This window comes from Phocoena phocoena, chromosome 4 (assembly GCF_963924675.1).
Source record: "Phocoena phocoena chromosome 4, mPhoPho1.1, whole genome shotgun sequence".
Lineage (NCBI taxonomy): Eukaryota > Metazoa > Chordata > Mammalia > Artiodactyla > Phocoenidae > Phocoena > Phocoena phocoena.
This window is the reverse complement of record NC_089222.1, coordinates 18026860-18041158: the sequence shown is the minus strand read 5'-3', so window position 1 is coordinate 18041158 and position 14299 is coordinate 18026860. Positions and strand designations below refer to the sequence as shown.

Below are 14299 nucleotides of genomic sequence, written 5' to 3'. Positions count from 1 at the left end.
AGATTTGTTCTTAAAACCACAGTTATTGCCTAATATGTGTCTCCAAGAGAAGGAAAGTGGACCACAGGCTACTTGCTATTGAGGAAGGTATTTCAGGAAAACTAGTTTCAGGAAAAAAACATCTCCCTGCTTCTTGGGTATCAATGACCAGGACAGGCAGGTCCTTCCAGGCAAGGCCCACTGTCTCTGGGCCACTGAAGTCCTGCCAGGAATCTGAGGGCAACAGCCCAGGAGCTGGGGCCTCAAAGGGTTACCCTGGTTTCTAGAGGCTCTGGCTTTGAGCCAGCAGCAGACAAATGGGTGAAGCTAGCTCGTTAAATTTATTTGACATTTAATAAGCACTCACTGAGCACTCAGCCACTTTTGCACCTGGGGGCCTTTCCTCCTCTTCCCATAGGCCCTCATTTACTCATGTTCAGGTACTAATGCTCCTGTTACCTTCAGGAGAGGCAGCCAAAACATCCATGGTCTGTGTCCCTCCTCCAGCTACACCTGACCTTCACCCTGGTGTCCAAAGGCGAGTTCCAGTGCGCTGGATGCTGTGTCCTGAATGGTTCGGATACGTCCCTCCCACCCAGAGTCAAGAAAGCTGGGTGTAGGATCTTGGGTCGAATCAAGTCCAGTGTCCTACCTAAAGCAGGAATCCTCTCTACAACATCCTCTACAGCAGCCTTTACTGATATCTGTCTCTGCAAGACCAGAGAGCTTACCTCCCTCCCCACAAAGCAGCCTGTCTCTGTGTGGACAGTTCCAGTTTGGGGGGCTGTTCATATATTGAATCAAAGTCTGCCTACTTGGATGTCTCACCGATGGTTCCATTTAACACAACAAAGCACAACAGTATCACCTTTCTTTTGCCGTGACGGTGTCATTCTTTTGACCCCCAGGTTCCTGCCTGCATTTCTCCAGCACCAAATCGGTTGGTGTCTCTGAGGTGACAGGTCAGGACTTGGCACCCTCCATGGGTCAGCTGCTTTGCTGACAAAGTCCTTCTTGACACATGGGGTCCCCATTACCAAGAACGTCCTTCTAGATGTGTTCTCACCAGCACAGAGGACAGCTTTTCTGTGTATCACCTCCTCTGATCCCAACTTTAATTGTGACCACAGAGTCATAAAACTCTGGACAGGCTACTTGACTTCTCTGAGGCTCTGTTTCTTCACATGCAAAATCTACCTCATGGGACGGTTATGAGGCTGAAATTAGTTAACTTAAAGTTACTGTGCTCACCATAGTAAGTGCTCAAATTGGAGGCTTTTAGTAGCAGTATTCTGCATTAGTAACAGTGCTTAGCCTTTTTTATTAGCTTTTTCTCACTCCTATTAGGCATGTGATCAACTAAGTACTGAAACTTTCATACAAACAGATAGCAAGTCAGGTCTCCTCCTTTTCGTAGTGCTTTATTTTTGTTTTAACCAACACTAGCTTCTAGATTTATCCCTCTAACATTTTGTCTTGCAGATTTCAAATTAGCGTTCAAAGCTGTTGTATAGTTCTGAATTTTGATTCTGTCTTCTGTGGAGTTCCTTAAGCCACCCAACTGTTACCTACAGACTTGATAAGCATCCCTAAGCTTGCACCTGACTCATGAATTTAAAAAACAATCAAACAAACAAGAGATTGAATTGGACAAGAACTAGAATAAAACTGGTGACTTCCTTCCTGGCTGACAGACTCACTAACCCACTATCTTTTCGTATTGTGACCAGCTCCGTACCCACTTTACAATGCTTTCCCATGGGAGATCATAAAATATTTTTGCCAAAATAAAAATCCACTACATATACAATTCCTCTTGAACTTACTAAATGGGTAACCCTAGTAAATGAGATGAGGTCCCCATAACTTTTCTTAACAATCCTGTGTTCGTTCCCAATGATTTAGTTTTAGAACCCATCTGCTTCCCAGTCTCTGGAGCATTTGGCAGGGATCAAGCTCACCCTCCTGTTCTGTGGTCCCTGTGTTCTGTCCTCTTGTCCTGTGTGAAAATTAGTGTGTTTGCCAGTCTTATGGTCTTTAGACACATATCTTATCTGTTTTTGCTTTTCTCAAAGCTTAACAAAAGTAGCTCGGTGATTATATCTGCGGTTGCCTGTAACAAGGAGATGATTCTGTTAGGGTTGCTTTCTGAAAGCCCTTGACCCCTTACCAAGCCCTTACCTTCTTCTCTCCCCACCCCTGCACACTCCATCCATCTCAGAAATCAGTGCAGTGTCAATCACCATCAAGTCTATAGTTGTCCATCCAAGCCCCATAAGTACCTGGTAGCACTTCCAAAATGTAGCATTAACTGGAAGTTTTCTAAAGATAGATTACCCAGCCTACCCTAGCCCACCTGGATCATCCCATCCAGGCAATTTTTAGGCAGCCAGCACCTTCTGCGGACTGGCCCATGGAAACCACGAGAACACTCCGTCTGTCTGCCTCTTCCCCGACATGGGAAACCCACACTCCCACCCACCCTTGAACATGAACCACAGGTTCCCAGGCTCTTCAGTCCAGCATTCATGCACTTTCACTTCCCTACCTGCCTTCCCTCTAGTCTCTTTCACCCAAATCAAACCCCCCCTTAAAAGTCTGTTCTCTGTGCTGCAGGCTCAGAGCGGGGATGTAAGCCAGTGCCTTAGGGAGCACTTGGCATTCTCAAATTGACCAGATCTGCCAGGGCTTCACGGACTAGAGAAGGTATTATGTTTGCCAACATTTCTGTTATGTCTCCTTCAGCCTTGGCATCAGCTTGAAAGGCAGGTCTGGGTGGACAGGGGCCGCTGACCTCTCTATGTGGCCCTATGCCCTCCCTGCCTGCGGGGAAGAGAGGCAGGGGCCCTCTCGGGTGCTGATGAGTGAGGCTGAGGTACTGCTGCAGGTTTTCTGTCCCTCTCAGGGCAGGAAGCACTTAGATGTCCAGGTTACCATCCACGTCCCACAGCGAGGCACATGCGTGTGGATGGCCCAGGAATGGTTATGTGCACACATTCACATCAGGTGTATCCACCTTTCTGCCTCCTGCAGTGGGACCCAGAGAGAGGACCAACAAACCACCAACCAGGGCTTCTGAGATTAGTCCTCACCCCATTTTGACTTGCTTCTGACCTCCAGCCACCTTGCCTCTCTGCAGTATGGTAAGATCATGGGCTCTGCAGCCAGGTTTAGAGGGTGTGCGGTCCACCTTGGCCACCCATGAGTGGTGAGACCAGGCAAAGTCATGTCATTAATGTCTGCCACCTAGAGTGGTTGTCAGAGTCAGAGGGATTGACATGAGCCTCCAGAATAAAGTTCCCAATGCACCGAGTAGGCTTTCCATAACTAATTACTCCTGCCCTCCTCCGTCTCGGGCCAGGCCTATTCTCCACCAGAGCCTTGAGTTTCCTCTTCTGCTATAGGTGTGCTGAGTTTTCTCCCAGCTCCACAGCCCTTAGACTGTCATTCTCCAACAGTAATAGCTTTAGTCAGAATGATGGATGTCCGTGGGAGAAAATGCACTAATGCATCTCAAAGCATGAGGCTATGAGTTTAGAGAACCAGAGTGCAAAGAGGAGCCAGGTTTCGGGGACTGGATAAAAAGAGAACAGTTATGAATAGGAGGAAAGAGCATTTATAAAAAGGAGAATGGATTTTAAAAAAGACAGACTTCTAAGGCCAAGGAGGGAGTGAACTCTGGTCCGTGAAGAACTCTGCGTTCCCGGGTCCCACCCTCACTGGTTGCAACAAGGCCTCTGCTACTGCAGACTGGGTGGTGGGTTTTCTGTGGACCCTGAGAACCAGGGAAGCCTCCTTCTGTTGGTCTTAGAGGGGACAGAGTTCCCCAGAAGCAGGCTGTGAGCACTTTGGGAGCAGACCTCTGTGCACGTGGGTGCCACGTGGCGGCCCAGCCAAGCCGGCCACTTCAGAGCAGAATGGTCAGGTCTGAGGTTGAAGTGCCCCAAAAGGCAACAAGATGCATCCCAGCTTGATGCTTAGGGACTTTCTGTACCCCGACTAAGGGGTGGTGACAAGGCTTAACTTACATGCCTTTAAAAAGGGACATTCTCACCTTTGGGCGTCTCTAGTCTTCAAAATGGCACTCTTCCTTTTGAACCCAATTTTGTGTCCTCTGCTTTCAAGCCCACATGGCCATCTTTAAATGTTTCATCCAGAGTTCAAAGGATGCCAAATCTGAAATAGACTTTATAGTGGCTCTCAACATGGCCAGGAGTCAGCCCAGAGCAGAGAGGCGGGGCAATGTCAGAATCCCGAGAGGCAGAGGCAGGGAGGCAGGGCAGTGGAGAAAGCCCTCCAGGTAATTCTGATGCACCCTGGAAGGGGGCACCTTCACTTAAGAATCACAGATAAATCAAAGTCTCTGTTCTTAGGAAGGTAAGGCCCTTCCCGGAAGGGAAATGCCCCAGTTACTATAAGAAAAATCATCTGTAGATTTTGCCGTGAGGTGCAGAGTCAGGATGTGAAGAAAGGAGAGAGAACACATTCTAGCTTCCCCTCTAAAACCAGTGATGTCTGGTTAAAATGGAGGCCCAACTGGCCTGCTGGGGGAAAGAAAGAGGGGTAAATGGGACTCTGAGTGTTGCAGGATCTGTGCCTATAGCCTTAGAAGGGGGCTGCTCTCCCAAACCCTCACTCCCCATTTGTGCTCCTGATCATGGGGGCTGCCTGGACCACCATGGGAGCCTCAGCCGGTGCCCAACCCGCAGACCTCTCCCAGCCATGACTGTGGAACAGCAGCCCAGCTGCCAGGGGCTTGGTCCTCTACAGACCCTTGGCAGGTTCTTGTTCTTGGATTGAAAGCCCCCGGGAAACAAAGCCATATCTACAGAGTGGCCTTTGTGCAGCTCCAGCCAGCATCGACCTTGGCCACGCCCGAACACGAGCCCCTCGGCGGTGAAGCTGCCATGGGAGCATCCTGGCGTCACTCTCCTGCCTTGGGTGACCTCAGGTGAAAACTTGCCTTGGAGCCCATTTCCACTCCCAGAACCGCCCAGTGAAAGCCAGCTTAGGATGTGTGTAGACGGAGCCTGTTTTGCATGCTCACTGCCCAGCAGGACTCAGGTGAGATGCAGCTCGCGGCGGAAGCCTGGGACAGAGAGTGCACAGCCCACAGTGCTGGGGCAGGTTTCTGAGGGCGTCCGTGGAATTCAAAAGGAGTTATTTAGAATCAGAGCTTGTCTTCTGTAAAGATCTAAGCATTCGGCTTTCTGGACCGAGTGGGACCTGTGCAGATCCTGCAACGTTGTCATTACACAGATCAAAGAATAATCCTGACACAGGCCTTTACGTTGCACACTGGCGAGGGGAAATTTTAGTTATAAAATATTACGTTTAGGTTTTGAAAAAAAAGAGAATAGATAATGAGTGAGAAAAACTTTTAAAGGCACTGCTTAAAAGAAAACACTTGGGAGATATCCCAACACTTTGGCCTCTTGGGCTCTGCTATCTTTTTAATTCCCTACCTTCGTGTTCTCTGACTTATCTGTGAATTTGGTTAACACATTCCCCAGCCGCTCCATTGGATAAGATAAGGCAGAAGATGTTAATAGAGAACCCTCTGTCTTTTCCCACTGGGTCTGATTTCAGGATTCACTGGCTTGCTAAACCCAATCTTCTCCCTGCATCCCATGTCCTCTATGGGCTTATCAATGCAGAAGATAATCTACCCACCAGGCATCCAATGAGTGCCCACAAAGGGTGGACACAGATGGGGTGGGCAGCCGCTGGGCGCTGGGGGCCGGGAGGGGGCTTGTGATTGGGACCGGCCAGTCTGGCTATAAGGAGCCCTCCAAGCACTCGCCTGTTCGACTCAGTGGTTTTCCAGGGCTCAGGTGGTAGGCGTCTACTTTCTACTCACCTCGGCCTGTGCTGTAATGCTGGAGCTTATCACTGTACACAGCTTCTTTGCTGTAAGCCCGTTTCCTGTGGACACAAGGGAGAGGAGCGCTCTCAGCTGGGGTGCACCCTGACCACCCTGCTCCCGGGCCTCCTGTCTTGATGGGGGCTCACCCAGGCATCTCGTGGGATTGGGTACTGCAACTCTCACTTTAAGTGGAGCTCCTGTCGTGGCCAGCATTCTGGCTTGACCACCACCTTGGGCAGCTGGGTGGAGGTCTTTCAAGTCAACGTCTGTCAGAGGCCGGGCAGGGCTGTGCGTCTCCATCAGAGCTTGGTGCAGAGGCTCTGGATGATGCCTATTAGCACTCTGGCCGCACAGCAGAACTTCTCGGGAGGGGCCAGCTGAATCTGGGCTAACCACCTAAGGCAGCAGCAACAGTATTAAAAATTCACAAGGCCTTCAGGGCCTGCCCTCCTGAAGGACACAGAGCTCCTCGTTTCCTCCTTGGCTCCCCTACTGCCCCACTGTGCCCTGTGCCGAGGGCCCTATAGCTCTGTAGCCAGAGGATGGGCTGCTGCACACGGTGTGATGCTCCAGTGGGTCAAGTGCAATTTTGTAACTGTCACTCCAGGAAAACCGTGTGTGTAGGTGGGCTAAACGTCTTGGCTAAAATGAGGTTTGAGGATGAATGCTCAGAGGCTTGCCCAGCTCTTAACAGAAGATTTTATCCCAGGCACAGAGAAAATAAATAATCTGGAGAATTCTAGGCTGCCTGTGGATGGAGACGGGATGATGACTGTGGTGAGTTTGGCCCTGTCCAGTCTGCATGGCATGGGAGGGGTCCACAAGCAGGGCTTCCTGGGTCTAAGGAGAGCAGGTGGGGGCAGGAGCAGGGGGCCTACCTGCTGCAGACGATGGAGATGGCCACCAAGGACACGACGAACACGACCCCGGCTGCTGCCGAGCCAGCGATCAGGGGCAGCTGCTCACGCAGCTCAGACTTGTAATCGTCTAGGTGAGAAAGAGGCATTAGAAGCTTCCTGTATGCCCTTTGCATAGGGCTGGTACTCAGTGATGACAACAAAGACATTAGACCATGATAGATAGATAGATAGATAGGTTCTATGCTTCAGAGCTGTAAGCCTGACCCAAACCAAGAGTAATCTTTGTCACAAATAAACAAAAACAACGAAAACCAAATCACAGTGTCAACAATAAAGGTAAAACAGCAGTGACAGAGGACCTCAGAACTAAATTGATGACACTGGTCCCAGAGCCGAGGTGACTCCAATCTACACGCCCTCATTTGGAAGGTCTCTCAAAGGTCTGTCAGCCACCTTAAGGGTACGTCTAACGGGGGGAATGGAAACCACTGCTGAAGTACCTTCTAAAACACAAAGTTGCTGAGATGCAGCCCAGTCAACAGATTCGCTGAGCAGAGATTTAAGAGTATCTGCAGCCAGCCAGCACCGCACCCAGTACTGCAGAGGATGGAGGAAATGCCAAGAAGCAGCCCAGCACTCTCAAGCTCACACTCAAGAGAATGGGTGCAGGCTTCTGCTGGCATTAGAACCAGCCTGTATCACACGGGGGAGTGGTTGCCCGCCAGTCACAGAGGCAGATAGAGCTCGCCCAAACCCTGGCTTTACCACGGGGAAGCTTGGTGATCTCGGACAAAGCATTTAGTCTCTCTGACTCTCAGACTTCTTATCTGTTAAAATAAATCTTTTAATCAGATCATGTGACATATTTCACAGTGTGTGATCTATCACAGGTGTCCTTAATACGAATTCTCTTTTCCTTAATCCATATAGACCCCTTGGCCCTGTGGGCTATTATTCTCTCACTTGGTGTCAAGGAGCCATTATCAAATGTTCAGGACTGAGGCAGACGGAGGTCAAGCTAAGTATGTGCTATTACAAGTAGTGTAGGCGGATATAGTGAATAAAAGTATGGGCTGGCCGGTTAAATGTGAATTTCAGATAAACAACAAATAATGTTTTAGTCTAAGTATAACCCAAATATTGCATGGGAGATACTTAGACTAAAACATTATTTGTTGTTTATCTGAAATTCACAACATTTAACTGACCATCCTGTATTTTATCTGACCCCCCTAACAATAATTCCTCTTGAAGTGAGGCTCTCAGGCCCTGTATCAGAATCACCTGAGCCCGACTGTTAGACCTATTTCCAGGCCCCTCAGACCTACTGAATCAGAACCTGTGAGTGAAAGGCAGGGTATCTGCGTGTTTACCAAGCACTCCAGGTGGTTCTTATGAAACCTGATGTTTGGGAACCTTGCTTCAACTCTGGGTGGAGGATGAGATTTCAAAAGACAAGGATGGGGCTTCCCTGGTGGCGCAGTGGTTGAGAGTCTGCCTGCCGATGCAGGGGACACGGGTTCGTGCCCCGGTCCGGGAAGATCCTACAGGCCGCGGAGCGGCTGGGCCCGTGAGCCATGGCCGCTGAGCCTGCGCGTCCGGAGCCTGTGCTCCGCAATGGGAGAGGCCATAACAGTGAGAGGCCCGCGTACCCTAAAAAAAAAAAAAGACGAGGATGTTGTTCTTGAAGCCTCCCACTCTCTAGAAATCAATTTAAAAACTGAAGGTAGAGTTTCAGTTTCCCTCTGCTGTGAGCTTTATTGTAATATGTGTGTTTAAAGAAAAAATAACTTGGCAAAAAATAAAATAAAACTCATGTTAATTAAAACATTCCTAAGCCATGTGACCTTCACCCTTTCCCACTAATTTCTAGAGAGTCAGAGGTTTCGAGAACCCATATCTTTGGGTTTAGAAGTCTTCTTCTCCACCCACAGAGTTGAAGGATGGCTCTCAAACACTGGGGTGCATAAGAATCACCCAGAATACGTGGTAAACATGTAGATACCCTGCTGTATAAATGGGTTTAAAAAAAAAAAAAAATGAGGTGAGCAAGTAAAAAGTTAGCAGGCTGTAGCTAAGAGCAGCCAGGACCAGAGCGGCTCTGCCCACGTGGACATCACCTGCCCAAAGCAGGGTCACTGACCCTGGGCGGGATCCCACAGGTCCTGCCCGCCCCAGTGACCCTATCACTGACAACCTTCAGACTCATCTTTGTGCTGCAGGGAGGCCTGAAGCCTCAGCGAACATAATTACTACCGATGTGTGAACCTCAGTCATTAAGATAAATACTCTCGAATTTGGCCACTTACCAGAACTCTCCTACATCCAACCTCTGTTGGGTTTACAAAACTTAACCGCCAAATGTAAAAGGAATAGCCTTCTTGGGAGAAATTTGTTACTTCTTGATTTGTCTAGCAGAACCGCCAAGAGACCAGTACTCAGAGCATTTTGAGTTTGGGCTTTTAATCCTGTGTACCTCCTGATGCCAAAGTGCCCATAAATCTAGATGGTAAGTGAGGTGCAAAGAGGGGAACAGAATCCTTAAGGAACCAAAGACAGCCTGTGTTCTTTCATACCAGCAGTATTATTCATCTGGATAAAGTGGCTCACCTTTCTATCCTAGCTCACTATCCTCAAAATATGAACCAAAACTCACCTAAAATAAACTCAGAGCTGGCTGCAAACTCTCATCCTACAAAGGCCAGACAGCTCACATCAAAGCATCCAAGTACAGATCCCTGGGAAGTGGCGGGGAGAGCCCCCAGCTCAAGGCAGAGTCCTCACACTAGGATGCCCACCAGCATCGGCTTCTCTTACAATTTTTCATAAGAAAATGGATATTATAATTTTCATATAAAATCATTTGATTTTTAAATCTTTCTGATGACTCTTTAAATTGTTTCAAAATATAATATGGGTCAGTAGAAAACCTCAAGCCCTCTTAAGAGCCTCCAGAGAGTGCTGGCCTAAAATAAAACGTTATGTAAGGGCAGAGTGTTTTCTATATCATTTAAGTAATGAAGGAAATATTAAAGGCTTTCAATTTGTGACACTGGGAATAGAGTGACACCTGGGAAAATATCAGGAAACAGCTCATCAGTGAATAAATAAATACAGAGAGATAGGTGGAGAGGTAGTAGATAGGTAAATGAACACATACACTACAGTAAGTGGCTAACGTAGAGACAGACACCCATACACAAGGCTGAGGTTACAGGGAATTGGATTTTCATAACAATTACATGAGGAGATCTCAGAGGACTGGGGGCGATTGTTAAAACAGAGAACTAATAGAGCTCAAAGGTGGAAGTATTTTTGGTGACAGATTGTGTGGCCTTGGGGACATTTCGGTAACCAGTGGCTATGCTCTCTGGAGATGCCTCACAGGACCTACCGAGGGTCACACATGAAGCTGCTTCAAATATTCTGAGACACGTGGGACAGCCACTCCCCAAATTGTGTCCCTCTGTTTTCTTTCTGGAGTCCTCGGCTCATGCAATGAGGCTGCGTGTTCAGCTCCCAGCCTCCAGAACAGAGGAGTGAAGTGGGAGTGAGGGTGAAACAACACAGGCACCAACAGAGACATATTCTTGAGTTCCGTGTGCGTCTCACTGCTGTGCAAATGCAGGCCAACACGTGGGGGCCTCTGCGCATGTGGGGTACATAGACCTTTCCAAGGTAAATCCACTAGATATTGAGAAACAGGCCAGACTTCAGACAAATGCCCCGCCTAGTGAATCGAGGAGTCCACACAGCCCTACTGGTGACAAACACTTCCTTGGGAATTCCACTGGAATCCAGTTAGCAGTTGGCATTTTGGCTGTGAGTACAGCCTTGCGGGGGGCTCTTCCCTCCTCCAGCGGCCTGCCCTGTACCCAGGTCACCGGCCTGTCTCTTACCATCTGTCAGAGTCTGGAAGCACATCTTGCCGCTGAACTTGCCATAGCCGGCCACGGTGCGGGCGCGCACCTGGACCACGTACACCATGCCGGGCCGCAGGCCATCGATCCGTGCGGTGTTGGTCTGGCTCCTGGCCATGGAGGAGTTGAACTCGTTGTGTTCCTGCCGAAAAGCAAGGGGAAGAGGTGGGCAGCCTGCTCCTAAGCATGCGGGCCCCTCAGTTCTTGGTCCTGCGGACCTGCTAGAAGTTGTCCCCAGCCCCAAGCCATCCCTTGAAACAGGGTCAGGCTGGCCTGGACCTAAAGAATGCCAAATCAGCTCTGGACCATGTGGTGGTGATGCTCTGAAGAGAGGAGTCTGAGCAAATGGCTGAGCTCTCACGGACTGGCAAGGGAGACACAGTCATTTTCTACTCCTTCCCCTCTGGGGTTCAGAGACAGAATCACAAAGCACATCCAGGTTTGCAAACCCACTCTGGTCTCTGACCTCAGCCGAAGCAAACTGGGTCACGTTCACACCCTACCCGCCTCTCTCTGTGTTGCTTCTGCTGAGTCCTGGTCTTTCCTCTCCTCACTCAAGATCTTCTCAGTCACTCCGCACAGTGGCTATTCTAGATCTCTCCGTAAGGGCTCTCAAGTCCTTAGACAAATGGCTTTGTGTCTGCTCACTCTGCTGAAAACTTGAGGCCGTTCTGGACTACCTGCTTCTGCCTTCGCTTTGGTGTGTGTCCGTCTGGGTCCCTGTAGTCTGAGTTCCTCTCCACCAGCATCTAGGGAGGACATGCCCCTTCTCCTGGAGAGCAGGGCCTGTGTCCTCACCTCTCCCACTATCCAGGGGGTCAGCCCCACCCTCCTGTGTGTCACTGTCTCCAGCACCTTCTGCCCTGCCTTCTGGAGTCCCTGTTACCTGCACGCGTGTGTCCTCTGGCATGCACAGACCTTGCTTGGGTCTCTTCCTTCTGACCCTCCCATCCACCATGAGTGCCCTTAAAGGGTCCTTGCTTTTGCCATCCTTGCTGCTGATCTTGTGTAATATATGGTTTGCACCTGGACTTTTGTAGCCTCCCATCTTTTCTGCCATTCCCTCCCTACCCAAACTAAACTTCATTTGTAAAAAAGATCTCTGGGGGCTTCCCTGGTGGCACAGTGGTTGAGAATCTGCCTGCCAATGCAGGGGACATGGGTTTGAGCCCTGGTCTGGGAGGATCCCACATGCCTCAGAGCAACTAGGCCTGTGAGCCACAACTACTGAGCCTGCGCATCTGGAGCCTGCGCTCCGCAACAAGAGAGGCCGCGTTAGTGAGAGGCCCACGCACCGCGATGAAAAGTGGCCCCCGCTTGCCACAACTGGAGAAAGCCCTCACACAGAAACAAAGACCCAACACAGAAAAAATAAATAAATTAGTTAATAAACTCCTACCCCCAACATCTAAAAAAAAAACTCTAAGGGATACACGTTAATTTAAAAAAAAAAAAGATCTCTGACTCCCTAAAGCTATTATCAGATAAAGACAAAACTCCTCAATCTCAGTCCATGGATCTTTCATAACAAAGTCAATTCCAATCTCCCACATCCCCCTAAATCGCCACCTTGCTGCCCCTCCAGGTACCACAGCCCTGGCCCCCAGGCCTTCGCTTAGGCTGTTTTCCCAGTTTGAAATGCCTCTCTCCAGGCCTCCTCTGCAGTCTCCAGGTTCCTTACGCTTACACCCCTCAAGGCCTCCTCTCCTAGGAAAGCACCCCTCACTATTCCAGCCCATGGACTCTCTTCACTGCTGCCCTTCATCCTTCCACCTAACCCTCAGCACTTTTGTGAACACCATTCCTGGTCTCTAATCATTCCCACGTGAGCATTGTGAAGATGGTGGCTTAACCTCCAGTGTGCAGGCACGGAAGTTTAGAGTCTGGGTCTGCCCCTGTTTTGCACCATGAATCTTAGAGCAAAATGGCAACATTAGTGAAAATGAAGATCTTGGGTCACTGAGAAAGAGGTCCCGAGTCCCACGTACAGATCTAGGGCACTGTGATGAGTTCTAGGCACAGCAGTCCAAGAAGCATGGTGACAAATGAGAGGAAAGCTGATGACCAGAGGTCTGTAAGCCACATCCTTAGTCAAAGGACAGAAGAAACATGGGGAGTTGAACCAGGACAAAAGAATATAGCCCCATGATAAGAAATTACTGGGGTCTTAAAATATGAAGAAAGTCTACTTTGCAGAGGCAGAGATGACTGGATGTGTAATCATTCATTCATTTGGCCAGGCGGTCATACTGATGACACACTACCATGTGCTGGGCACAATACAAGGGCTGCAGGTACCAAGGCATGGTCCCTGCCCTTGGGTATGCGACATCGTGTGGTGTGGGGCCAAAAGCAAACAGAAGATGACAGCAGTGCTGAGTGAGTGACTTGGCAGAGGGCAGCTCAGGGGGTCCCCCAGCCTAGAGTGACAAGGCGGTTGAAAGGGGCTCCGAGAAAGGGTGACATGAGTGAGTCATGGAAGAGCAAAGAAATTAGCCCCATGGATGAGTGAGGAGAGTGAGAACTGAATAGAATATCCCCTGATAACAGGATAAAACAGGATAAAAAAAAAAAACCCTAAAGGGCTTCAGGAGCCTGAAAATGAGTGGGCATCTCTGGAGCATAAGTGGTATGGGGGCGGTGATGAGTGGCTTGGGAGCAGTTGTAAGGGACTCCAGGTTAGAGGCCAGAGCAAAGAGACATGTGAACGTTACAAAGAGGCCCACGCTCATACTAAGTGAGGTGATATCCATTGGCCTCTGCGAGAGACGGCCTGGGGAGGGACCACCTGTCCAACCTTTGATCTACTTAAAAAGTAGGTGGATGGCCCCCCTCCCCAACCCAGCCCCCACCAATCAGGGATTCAGCAAAAAGAAGGTCGTCCACTCTAGAAGGGATGCCATCTAGAACTTTGGTCATTACTATCTTGACACGCTGGAGATCTGAAACGATGAAAATCTTAGTTCACCTTACAAATCAGGACAAAATCCCATTGCTACAAAATCCAGGTGACTGCCTGAATTCTCTGGTTTTACTGGAATCATATGCAAGTGTGCACTGCTTGAAATAAGTGAAGCATTGGATGGGCAGCTCTTTTACTGAAAAATGTGTTCTGGTATATTGGCATTTGGATTGTGAGGACCAAACATTAACCCATAATCACTTTATCATCTATGCATCCTTCAAGAAGTTCAATGATTAAAATGAGTATCAGTCCTTGTTCTCTCAGAACCATTAATCAACCTCAGGCAAACAAGGGAGAGTAAAGAGCAGGGTTGCTTTTTGTTGTTGTTTTTCTTTCTTTTTTTTTGGTTGCTTGTGACTGATTTCACAAGTGTATGGGAGACAGAGGCTGCAGCTGTTGAGGGCAGAGACCACATCTTCTTTCTCCATCCCCAATGCATAGCACAGGGCTTGCCCTGCCTGAGTGCCCAACACCTCTGTGCTAAATGAATGAATAAAGAGCACACTTGGGACCAGTCATTTTAACCCATCGATGGAGCACAAGACATTGCCAGAGTCTGAAAGAGTTCCTGTGAGAAAATGATCCTAAATTTGAAGGGTAGAAATTCCCAAGGCCTAAAGCGGCCCCTTCTCACCTAGACAGTTAATACGAAGGGTGAGTACACGTCTAAACACTTAGTCATTAAGACGGCCGAGGGCAGCTGTAGATG

The 14299-nt window shown here is 49.1% G+C and overlaps 1 protein-coding gene across 1 annotated transcript in view; it reads right to left on the bottom strand.

Moving 5' to 3' along the window:
- The window catches only part of EPHB1 (EPH receptor B1), a 428446-nt gene that overhangs the window by 74186 nt on the left and 339961 nt on the right, over positions 1 to 14299 (bottom strand). Inside the window, exons 7-9 of the mRNA XM_065876076.1 lie at positions 10605 to 10767; positions 6724 to 6832; positions 5840 to 5904 (exon numbers count right to left, since the gene is read on the bottom strand). Of these exons, the coding sequence (XP_065732148.1) occupies positions 5840 to 5904; positions 6724 to 6832; positions 10605 to 10767 (337 nt within the window). The remainder of the gene's footprint in view (positions 1 to 5839; positions 5905 to 6723; positions 6833 to 10604; positions 10768 to 14299) is intronic.